The sequence below is a fragment of the Eucalyptus grandis genome, chromosome 5, assembly GCF_016545825.1.
Source record: "Eucalyptus grandis isolate ANBG69807.140 chromosome 5, ASM1654582v1, whole genome shotgun sequence".
Classification (NCBI taxonomy): Eukaryota; Viridiplantae; Streptophyta; class Magnoliopsida; order Myrtales; family Myrtaceae; genus Eucalyptus; species Eucalyptus grandis.
In genome coordinates this window covers 52,090,951-52,103,112 of record NC_052616.1, presented here as the reverse complement: position 1 = coordinate 52,103,112, position 12,162 = coordinate 52,090,951, and the positions used below count along the sequence as shown (strand labels likewise).

The 12,162-nt window shown below is 41.6% G+C and overlaps 1 protein-coding gene across 2 annotated transcripts; it reads right to left on the bottom strand.

Moving 5' to 3' along the window:
* Positions 1 to 6,594: 6,594 nt before the first annotated feature.
* On the bottom strand, positions 6,595 to 11,577 carry LOC108960078 (G-type lectin S-receptor-like serine/threonine-protein kinase At4g27290). Of its 2 annotated transcripts, none has more exons than XM_018874816.2 (7): positions 9,850 to 11,577; positions 9,635 to 9,751; positions 8,290 to 8,429; positions 7,988 to 8,174; positions 7,625 to 7,862; positions 7,391 to 7,541; positions 6,595 to 7,297 (listed from the first exon to the last, which is right to left on the bottom strand). In XM_018874816.2, the coding sequence occupies exons 1-7, from the start codon at positions 11,129 to 11,131 to the stop codon at positions 6,992 to 6,994; spliced, it is 2,421 nt and encodes an 806-aa protein (XP_018730361.2). In that variant the 5' UTR covers positions 11,132 to 11,577; the 3' UTR covers positions 6,595 to 6,991. The 2 variants fall into 2 exon arrangements, with proteins under 2 accessions (XP_018730361.2, XP_018730360.2); XM_018874815.2 differs by having other exon boundaries at positions 7,967 to 8,174; positions 9,850 to 11,576.
* Positions 11,578 to 12,162: the final 585 nt, after the last annotated feature.

Genomic DNA, 12,162 nt, shown 5'->3' with positions numbered 1-12,162 from the left:
AGATGGATTGAATGGGCTCTTTTGCCAGACCCATTGGAACATAATCAAGGATGACTTGATCACACTGGTCAAAGATTTCTTCAGTTCGGGGGAGATGCCTTGCGATCTTAATCAAACGGTAATTGCATTAATCCCGAAAACAACTCACCCTAAGAGTCTAGATCAATTTCGACCGATTAGTCTCTACAATTATGCATATAAAGTTATATATAAGGTCTTGGCAAATTGCCTTAAACCTTGTCTTGATGATCTCATTTCAACAGAGCAGGCTACCTTTGTGAGCAGGCAACAGATTCAGGAGAATGTACTAATTGTCCAGGAGGTTCTTCATCAGTTTCGCATAAGACAAAGGAAGCGTCGTTTCAATGTTCTACTTAAGACGGACATGAAAAAAGCATACGATAAGGTTGAATGAGATTTCCTACATGACTATCTACTGAAGCTGGGATTTCACCCAAAATGGGTTCGGTTGATTATGCAATGCATTACAACGTCTACTTTAAGTGTCAAATTGAATGGAGAACAACTATCATACTTTTGGCCGTCTCGAGGTTTACACCAAGGTGACCCTCTTTCACTTTACATCTTTATCTTAATGGTAAATCTTCTCTCGACCCTTATCCACCAAGCAATTCAGATGGGTCATCTCAGAGGTATACAGCTCAATAGGTCCTGCCCGACCCTTTCCCATCTTTTTTTCACTGATGACTCGGTTTTCTTTTTACAAAGCACTATATCGGAATGCTAGAATCTAGCTAACATTCTCAATCAACACTGTATAGCAACAAGCCAGGTGATTAATAGAAACAAATCTGGCTTATTTTTTAGTAAAAATTGCTCATTGACTTTTCAGGAGAATTTAGCTGGTGTTGCAGTGATATGGGAAGTATCTAGGGATTCCTTCTGAGTGGGGAAGGTAAAAAAAAGAGATGTTTGCCTGGATATTAGGTCAAATCAATGCGAAACTTTAAGGGTGGAAAGAACGGTTACTATCTAAGGGAGGAAATGAAATCTTAATCAAGTCGGTGGTTCAATTAATTCCCCAGTATGCTATGTCCATATTTAAACTTCATTTATCTCTTTGCAAGTTGATAGAAAAGAAAATATCTGCTTTCTGGTGGACAACTGATCACAGCCGGGGGGGAGTACATTGGCAGAAATGGGATCTACTTAAAAAAGGCAAGGCTGACGGAGGGCTGGGATTCCGAGACTTGATGGCCTTTAATAAGGCACTGCTAGGAATGCAGGCTTGGCGACTACTTAATGCTCCAAACTCGTTGTGCAGTAAGGTCTTCAAAGGTCTGTACTTTCCATCCAAATCGTTCCACTTAGCAGATAAGGGTTCACGCCGTTCCTGGGGATGGCAAAGTATTATTCTCGGAAGAGAGAATATACTACCTAATGTTTGTTGGTCGGTTGGGAATGGTAAGTGCATTCGGATTAGGGAGGATAGATGGCTATCTATGGGGATTATACACGGACCAACAACTAGAGAGGAACCAACAATGGTGGCTGACCTAATAAATTAGGTCAATCCACACTAGAAACTTCCCCTCCTCCATCAAATGTTTGATGAAGTGACGATTGAGGAAATCACAAAACTAGTTATCAGATTAGCCTATGCTATGGATCTGCTGGTCTAGATAGCAACTATTGATGGTAACTACTTAGTGAAAAGCAACTATAACAACATTATCAGCAAGACCCAAGAGACAACAAATGCACAACTAGCCTCTACCTCACATCAGTTTTCACGCAAGCTATGGCACAGTATATGGCAACTACCAGTAGAACCAAAGATTCGTAGTTTTTTATGGTCTACATGCCATAAAGCCCTAGCAACAAAGGCTAATTTACTTCGTCGTCACATTATAACTGACCCTATATGCAGATTATGTGATCAGGGTTTACTAGAAACACTAGAACATATTTTCTTTTTCTGCTCCTAGACGGCAACAATATGGAACAACCCGCAGCTAAATATCTCACTCTCACCATACACTCTGCATCTGTTTGACGACTGGCTCACAGACAAAACACTCAATGTAAGACTCTTACCTCGAATCGAACTGATTGCGCAAGTTCTCTGGCGGATCTGGTGTGCACGCAACAACTGGATCTTCCGCATAACTCCCCCTGATCTAGTGTAGGTAGTTACTGACGCCATATCTCACAATCAAGTCCACCAATCTCTTCTACAGAGCCACCCGGACGCTGCGACTCCTACTGTCAAAACAAGGCAGACGTGGGAACCTCCTCCCCATGGGTACTTGAAATGCAATATTGACGGATCTTACCACCGAGGAGCTCGAGAAGGGACTATGTCATGTATCAGCATAAATTTTCAGGGCCTTCTCACCAATGTATACACAGATTGATTCTCTGCAACCTCAACCTTTCAATCGGAAGTGCAGGCACTCACCTTAACTTTACATCACCTACTGCACCTTGGCCTGAATACGGCTCCTATTTTGATTGAATCCGACTGCCAGTGTTTGATCGACACTCTCCACGCCAAACAGCAACCACCATGGGAAGAACGGGTTCTCTTCGCTGAACTGCAAACCTTGCTCAACGCTTACCCTAATTTGCGACTTCAACACTGCAAAGGGATGTAAACAGGGCTGCTGATTGGGCCACTAAAGCCCATGGTAGGATAGGCCTAGGCCGAAACTGGAATGTATTTACACCTTTAATGCTCCAAGATCTTGTAGTGGTTGATGCCATAGTCTCTAGTACTTTTGTAAATGCTGGTTGTAAACTGATGACTCTCGGCTATAGAGCTGAGAATAGTTAATGCAAATGTTTATATTTCGGACCCAAAAAAAAAAAAACCTTCCGATAATTTAAGGTATTAACTTGTCAATTACAATTATCCAAAAATTACAATTATTTTGGAAAATCCGTATCATCACTTTAAAAATTTGAGGCATATCACCATGTTGTAGGTCAATTACTAAGTGATTACCATTTCCGCTTAAGGACTCTATAGTCAAACTACCTTCCAAAACAATAAATTAATAGTTATGGCTACAAATGAGTTATAATGGTTATAAGTAAATTACGATATATAATATAAATATGTTGTCGATTTGATTAACCCTCACATTATTTTAGATAAATTACGATATTTAAAAAAAAAAAAAAGTAGGGCAAAATTGGGACTGGTCCCACTTTTGTCCCCACGAGACTCTAGAAGCACCCGCAATTGAAATCAATTTGAGTATGCAACCATGTGAAACGAAGACTATATGCTAGAGCAGCAGAAGCGCTAAGCACCATCATTGACCATCATTATCTTTAAGGAAATTTCATTCATTTATATGGTAAATTGGTAGAACATGGTAAAGTCAAAAAGGGGTTTTGTCCCAACACTATCTTTTAAGGAAATTTCCAATTTTTTAATAAAAAATCATTTATATGGTAGAAATTGGTAGAATCCAGGACGTTCAGGACAAGCTAGCTACCGTGTGACACTTTGTCGCATTTCAATAATCTTTATCTCACACTCTGAAATTAGGCTTAGTTAGCCTTATAGAGGGTTGACACGTGGTGGACAGCTCATAGTCAAGTTGGAGCTCGACATGGGGGAAAATGGTTGCGTGAAATGGACGTATTTAACCTAAATTAGAATAAGTGTATGTTTTTAGCTAGAAGATATATATAATTAGTTAAATGTGTAGAAAGTGACAGATCAATTTTGAATTAAACCGAACTTGGCCATCAGAGACTTGTGGGTGTACAAGACGCAAGCATGACCCGAGATTTATGGAAATGAACACTAAAAGTTTATGCGAGCCATATATAAAATTGATTTAGACATCACCATGAACAAAGAATAGTTGTATTAAAAAGAGCAAATTATCTAGATACTCAAAGCAAAGTATGCTATATCACTTTATGAATGATTTGTAAACCAAAATTGTTTACAATCATGGAGAGAATTTGTGGCATTCTTACTTATGCTCGTTGCAGCGGATGAACCATCTTATAGGACCGTGGGTAACCTCTCCTCCACACTCAAGCGAGATTAGGATATTACCTCAGGTGTTACTTATTTCAATCGTGATAGATAAATTACCTCAAGAGACAGTGGGGTCAACCTTTCCTTTACACTCGAGCGAGATTGGGACATTGCCTTATGGGGTATTTGAATTAGGGGAAAGGGTCAACCTTTCCTTTACACTCGAGCGAGATTGGGACATTGCCTTATGAGGTATTTGAATTAGGGGAAATTTGCGCTGTTCTTACTTATGGCGATTATTGTGGACAAACCACCTTCGGGGACCATGGGACAACCCCCTCCACAGTCTAACGAGGTTGGGATATTGTCTCGTTATTTATTCAGATTACGGTGGATAAATCACCTCATGAGACGGGGGGTCATACCATCCTCCACACTTAAGCGAGATTTGGACATTGCCTCGGGGTTATTTGGACTCTAGTAGCATAGAATCAGACCTTTCTAATGAATATTTTGATGTTTATGTTGTTTCCCTCTTAATATGTTTCTGTCTCAAGAATTCTCACTTTTTCAATAAGAATTAATCTCTATGAGCGGGACTAGCAAAGGATGATTTCAATGAACGGGATATTAAACGGTGGGGTCGGCCGAATATATATGCATGGGCCCATTGGTTTTGCAATTTGTCTTCAAAGTAGTGCAACAAAGTCCATTACCGGGTATAGTCCATATGACAATGGGACATCACTCTTATAAAAGAAATGATGACAAAGAAGGACTTCATCATAATTTTATGAAAATGCTCGAGGACTTGATTGCATAATCTAATTGGTCAATTAATCAGACAAACCCCATACATAATGTTGTAGGACTTCTAATGAAAATTATTAGTTAAAGCGCTGTGTCCTTAGATGAAAGTATAACCCTGGGGAGCTTGGGAGAATATATTGCATAACATCAACTAGATGTGGTAATGTGAAATACTAACTTAGATATGACAAACTGAGCCGATCACCATTGATTAATAACACAATCCATCCATGCCAATACCATATAATTTGTTGGTTAAAGATGTCTGGTCTATTGACTTGATATTTGGGAGTGTTTGGTTTGGGACTCTAGCCGTTCTGAATTGTGCAATTTCCATTTGAGGATTCCCCCACGTGAAAGGGAAGTATGAGGGAAGATTAAGGTGTAGACATGGATTTGTTTTTTCCCTCAATGCCGGCACACGCGGGGAAAAAGTCAAGTTCGACTTTGACAATTGTGGTCGGTCCAACTACTCCGAAATCCACGAAGATTATGGCATTGTTGATGCTTCTTTTTCACTACACGTCTGCTTTTTGCCATTTTTTTTTTTAGGTGTGAAAGAGGGAGAGGAGGTGCTATGGTGGGTCCCGTCGCAATGACGGCAGTGGAAGTGGCGGGTGGCTAGGAGACCTCGACGATCGGTTTTGGCAATGGTGTCGATGGGCTTTAGTGGTGATTAAGCTAGGGGTTCGTTAGCAGCTGTGATGGAGAAAAAGGGGTAGGGGTACTATTATTAGAAAGAGGGCGCAATGTCAAAAATAGTACGTGAATGCCTGGCCAACGTTAACTGTGATTCTATTACTTTTTGAATGGAACCAAACTGGTCAAATTGAGGGAGAGATAATCGATTAGATAGGCAAAATTGGTTCCATCCAAATAGTATAAAGAGTAAATTGAACAAAATTAAAACAATGAAGACAAAATCACACATCGATCGAGAATACAAGAGTTTAATTGTCATGATCTCCCTTGAAATTGAGGGTGCAAAATTGTAGTTGTGAAAATAGAGGGTGCTGACTGATGAAAGATGTGACAAGGCAAGTATGTCCTGGGCATGTCTTGCATCTGATTCACGTGGATTGACCACGTGGCTGGCTAGTCCGTCGTCCTATATAGCCACTGTTCGAAAAAGACCTCACCAGAGAGAGTTGGAGCCTGGGCCTTCTCGAAGTGTCCATTTAGTCAGCTTCACGACAAGCACAGATCCTGGGATTGGACGAGATTGTTGAACTTGTGGTCAACCAAATCAGCTAAGTTTCTCCATCATCTCTCTCTCTTTCCGTCTCCTTCAACTGAAATTATCTCATATTTCTCTACGGGCAAATTCTCGAGAGCTCGTGACTTTTGGCCCCTATGACTAGCAGAAGAGCACGGGCAAATTCATGCTGAATAACAGGAAGAGCATGACATACGTGTCCAGAGCGAAGCGAACGTGATACACGCGTGGTTCTCGACATATCGTAAAAGACTGTACAGAATATAGGGTTATGCTCCTATAATGTCTAGTAGAATGTTGATCCTGGATGACGGCCTAGAGTAGCCTCGGGCAAGAGCAGCTTGGCCTACTGAAAGGCAACGGTGTCCATGTCAATAACACTTGCAGGGAATCAACCATCGAATGTGTACCAGCATAACGAAGTTCAATTCTAGCAGAATATTTTTGACATGTCCATGGAATTCTGATACAGTTGCAGAGCGACAAGAAGCGACTATAAACTGATTCTTCAACCTGATGCTTCATTTAAGGTTGAAGAATGTGGAACTTCACTAGTTAATGGAAATGCCTAGCCTGCAAAAGATAGGATATTATGCTAAGAAAGTGCAAGAAGTTATTTCCTTTTTTGAAAACTTGTATCATATGATTGTAACATCATTCGGTATGAATATAATCGAGCATTTCATTTATTAAGACTCTTTTCTTATTACTGCTATACTCAAAACATGGTATTGAAATAGATGTTGCCAACACAGTATATGCTCGGAGTTTGGGGTGGGGCGGCTGTTAATTCCCACTTTCCCAGCTACAAAATGTCTTTCTTACCAATCCGCTTTAGCAGCTGGAGGAATCGGACCAACGTTAAACTTCACCTTGTTGATTTCTTCCATGATTAGGTACATCGCATTTGGTGAACTTGGAACATCTCTCGGTTAGTGATGCATTGCAATCTCGCATTGGAAAGACTCAGCAGAAGCGAGAGACTGCACATGCTTGGCAATCTATCTACCTTCTAATAATGTTATGGTAATCTTATTTGAGTTACCATCTCTTCGACTCATTTCAACGTCAGTGTTTTCAGAGCTCCTCTCAATGTAGAAACCGGGCTGCTTGGGCTGTGGTAGGGAAGCACTCTCACTGTCCAACATCAGTAGCACAGATGACATATTTGGTCTATCGTTAGGATGCCGTTGCACACATAATAGCCCGACTTGTATGCATTTCACAACTTCCGATAGATCGAAAGAATTTGGAAGTTGTGGATCTATGAAGTCGGGCGCCTTCCTTTCAAGCCACAACTTCCAGGCCTGACAAAAAAAAGAAGAAGTGAATTTTTAGGCCATTTCCAACGGAAGTATTGCTGTATTATGAGAATTTGACTTCTTAGAGCGTTGTCGCACATGTCCGAGAAGATTGAAGCAATGGTCCGGATGATTGAATTCTCTATTCCTCTTTCCGCATATTATTTCCAGCAATAGTACCCCAAAGCTAAAAACGTCTGATTTTGTTGAGAAAAGCCCGTCCATTGCGTATTCTGGTGCCATGTAACCACTGCAAGCAAAACAATATGGATAAAAAGAAAATGAATTTGAATGTGAATGTGTAAGCCCATGAAAATCCTTCTCACTACTTACTAAGTACCAACTATCCTCTTTGTTTTTGCTAGTGACTGATCTCTGCCAAAGACTCTAGCCACACCAAAATCCGATATTTTAGGGTTCATTTCATTGTCAAGCAACACATTGCTTGCTTTGAGATCCCTATGTATGATTCTCAATCTCGAATCTTGATGGAGATATAGGAGTCCCCGCACAATTCCTATGATAATGTCGAATCGCCTTCTCCACACTAGAGAATTTTCCCTTGTTTTACCTGATTTAAACCTTTTTCTAATCAGTAATTTTGGATGAAAGATATTTTCAACAAATTGTATATTGAATGGATATCAAACAGAGAAGGTATTGAACAGAGCAAACCAAATATGAAAGAGTCCAGACTCCCATTAGGCATGTATTCATAGATTAGCATCCTCTCTTCTTCAATACAGCACCCCCGAAGTCTAACAAGATTTCGGTGCTGAAGCTTCGCGATCAACATGACCTCATTCTTAAATTCATTAAGACCTTGCCGAGAGTCTTCTGACAATCTCTTGACTGCTATTTCTTGCCCATTGGACAGCTGACCCTGACAAGTGAGTTGCATAATTTTTTTCCAAGTGAGAGGGGACAATAAAAATGAAATGCGGAATGAAGAGTAGTGTTCTTTTGTACGACATATGAAATCATAGAATAAACTCTACCTTGTATACGGGACCAAAACCTCCTTCTCCTAACTTATTTGAATCACAAAAGTTGTTAGTTGCTCGTAAAATGGTGACCATATCAAAGATCGGAAGCTGTAAGTTGTTCTCATCTTCAGCCTGAAGGTGGAACGTTATCCCTGTTGACCATTAAACTTTCATCAGAGCATATGTTCTTTTTTTCCCCATAATAAATGAACTATATGCAAGGGAAAAGTATTAAAAAAGTTATAAACCTTTTTGTATTTATGCCAATTTAGTCTAAAACATATTTTACTTGGTGCCCATTTAGTCATTTCCAACTAATTTTGGTCGGATTTTGCCGACTAGGCTGAGGCCGGCTAACGTGGCATGATCGGGGCGCTAACATGTACAAATTTTAGTAATATTTAATATTTTTGAATTTTTTTATTTTCCCTTTCCTCTTTATTTTTTTTTTTTTTTTTTATTTTTATCCTCCTCCTCTTCCTTCGGCTGGTTACCGGACCTCAACAACTAGCCCTTGAGCTTGTTGGATCTAGCTAGGTCAAGCCCTCACGCCCAGTCTTTGGCGCGGCCTTGGCCACGAGGGCAGCCTCGCGGATCAACGAGGGCAAGCCCCGCCGCCCCATGTGAGGCTGCCCTCACGGCCACGGCAAGGGCTCAAAACTCACTAGTGGCTAACGAGCTTGCTAGAGACCGGCAAGGTCACCTCAATCTTGTTGATCGTCACCTTTGGCCGGTTGCCAAGGTTTGGTGACCAGTTTGAGGAAGAAGAATGGAAAGAAAAAGGAAAAAAAAAAAAAAAAATAAAACATATTAAAATATTATTAAAAATTATCAACGTCGGTTCCAATCGTGCCACGTTAGTCGATCGTGCTTAGTCAACAAAATCCGGTGAAAATTAGTCAGAAATGATTGAATTGGTATCAAGTGAAAATGTTTAGGACTAAATTGGTACATAAAAAAATGTTTATTACTAAATTGGCACAAATATAAAAGATTTAGAACTTTTTTAACACTTTTCCCCTATATGCAAGCAATGAACAGCTATTGCACGTATCAACTAAGACACGGGTGTTAGCAATGAGGCCTGTTAGCAATGAGGCCTCAGCGATGAACTTTCCAAGCATCAATAGATCTAAAATTCATTTGACTTGATGAGAAAATATGAGTTCTTTTCTGTATGCTATCAACTTTCATTATTGATTGTTAACCCAGATAACAAAAATAGCAATACTATGACTTGACTCCAAGATACGAAAAGAGAACCAAGAATTATAGTTGACGTTCTGAAAGCAAATTCTAGTCAGAGCCTCAATTGCTATAGAGCAAGAGCTCAACTCAATTAAGGGAAATGGAGTACCTTGAGCATGTTTTTTCCTCTTCCAAACAATGCAGAAAAAAAGCACCACCGAAAGCACGACAAATGCCATGGAAATCGCCACTGCCACCCATTCTTTCCCCTTGGAATTCACTGAATCTGAGAACATTGAGAGAGGTTAAGGTGATCAAAATCAATGGAGAATAGGATTATCATGAGTCCAGGAATAAAAAAGAAAACAAAGGTATATGTACTACCGAGGTCTAAGGCTGAAACGCGAATGTAAAGATCTTGATTCGCAGATCGGCTAAGTATTCTGACGTCAAGAAGATCTCCAAACCATAGGAGACAGCCACTTCCACCTCCAGTGGCGTCTATGTTCGCGTAGGCCCTGCATGAGCAGTTCTTGGAGCACTCTAATTCACATTCCTTAAGGCTCATGCTAGTGTTCATCGTGAACTGCAACAAATCAGGCATTTTCACACCTTTGAGCCTCTTAAACCCTTCTCCTTTAGAACAATTAAATGGGTTCTTACTGACACACCCGCTACTCCACACAAGTGTATCCCACTCTGCCTGTGACTTTGGTTGATAACCAATCATGCAGCTACATATTGGAGAATTACTGATCGTGCACATGCTATTGGATCCGCATTTCCCGTAGACATCACAGGCATCATATGGCAACATATAAATCATGGTCCACTCCTGCGTTTTCTCGCTCCACAGGTACCGTTGGTGGTTCCCTGAAGCGTTCAACACCAACCTCGTGATGGTGGATTCATTGAAATGGTTGAACGTGAAGTAGACCTCTTGAGAATTGTTGACGAACTTGGGGATGAATATCAAATTAGGAACCATCGGCATCCTACCGAACTGTATTCCATTCCAAGGCCCACTTCGGAAGTATTTGACACGTCCCTTACGTATGACTAGTTGGGGAATTAATCCTCCAAGATCGACACCGAAGGTGAAGTCTCCCGTTGAGGGATCCTCTGCGCTCTTCCAGGATGTCATGTGCCGCTCCAAACCCATCCTCAGGTCCCACCCGAGCTTCATGCCCACCAATAATGTGTTGGAGGGATGATCAAAACTCTGCCAAAGATAGTCTCCAGAGACATTTTCACTGTCATCTTTCAAAACTAGATTTCCAGAATCCAGGAGCTGAGCAACTACGCTTTGCGAAGTAGCATTCATGTTATTCGATGACCACAAGACTCTTTCTGCTTGGTCAACAAGGACTAGTTTACCTTCACTACCTATCCTCAGAACCCCTGACGAATCATTCACCGGATTATCTCCATTTGCCACCCAAACAGTGGTCTTTTCTGGGATGTTGTGGTACCATATTGCGAGGAATCTGTAGCTGGAGTTTCCAGGGCTGAAGAAACCTAGCTGAAACTTTTCTCCTGGCGACACTAGAGTATCACCATCACGAATTGTCTCAGAGGAGCTCAACACATCGACTGACTTGCATACTTCTAGTGCAAACATACAAATTGAAATGAAATACAGTATGGAAAAACAAGGAATATCCATCTATTAGCCTTTCACGCTTGCAAATAGAACTAGCAGGAGGAGAAAATCGAGTTCGTTGGAAATCCGGTGTTTGTTGAAACGAAGAAAGCGGGAATTCCTCATGATGTGTTGGTTCCATGACCCCATAGTTGATGAAGATTTGCTGGTAGCCACATACCACAAGCCTAACAGACTTCTGGATCTTCGAGGATTGTCCGTTTCTGAGTCACTTGATTGATGAAGATTTGTGGTTTAAACCACAAGCCTAACAGACTTCTGGGTCTTCGAGGATTGCCCGTTTCTGAGTCACTTTTCTCAAGTGACTCAGGAATTGCCATAGCCAATGGGGAGGGAGGAAGCGGTCCAAGACATTTCCACAAATGACCTTTGAAAGCCAACTACACTCGGGTTTATAAAAGTGTTAAAGCCTGGCAAATTATTCACATCAATATTTTTCTGTATCCTGCGACATCCCCCTTCTCCCCTTCCTCTTTTGTCTTCTTCTTTTCTCTCTCCTCCTTCTCCTTCTCCCTCACGTTTCCTCCCCCCCCCCCTTTCTGCCGTTCATCCCCCTTCCCCTTCTCTCTCTCTCTTTCTTTTCTCATTTTCTCTCTCTCTTCTCTCTTTTCTCCTTTTTCCCTTTTCTCCTTTTTCCCCTCCCCCTTTTCTTTTCTTCCATCTCTCCCTGTCTCTTCTTTCCCCCTTCTCTCTCAACCGAGCTTCTTCTTCTTCTTCCTTCCTTTCTCTTGCTGCGCCAACTCCTCACCACCAGCACCACCGCCACCTGCCCCCAACTCACCACCACACCACCTCCGTCCACCGCTTGGAGCTGTTCCGTCGCCATCCTCACCGCCGAACCACCATCTCACCGCCGAGCTTCAAGGACTGTCGCTGCCGCCACTCACTTGCAGCCGTCCCAAGCCACGTCACCGCCTCTTGCTGCCGCTTGTAGCCGTTCATGCTGCTGTTGCTTCGAGCCACCACCACCACGGTCGTGAGCCATCGCCCAAACCGAGCCCCCTTTTGAGCCGTGAGCCGTCAAGCCTCCATTT

Excerpts from the sequence above, each read along its gene's own strand:
- LOC108960078 (XM_018874815.2), bottom strand. The coding sequence starts at position 11,131 with ATGGATATTCCTTGTTTTTCCATACTGTATTTCATTTCAATTTGTATG. Across the intron at positions 9,752-9,849 it reads CGTTTCAGCCTTAGACCTCG|ATTCAGTGAATTCCAAGGGG; the intron begins GTAGTACATATA and ends CAATGTTCTCAG. Across the intron at positions 7,542-7,624 it reads AAGAGGATAGTTGGTACTTA|TGGTTACATGGCACCAGAAT; the intron begins GTAAGTAGTGAG and ends TTTTGCTTGCAG.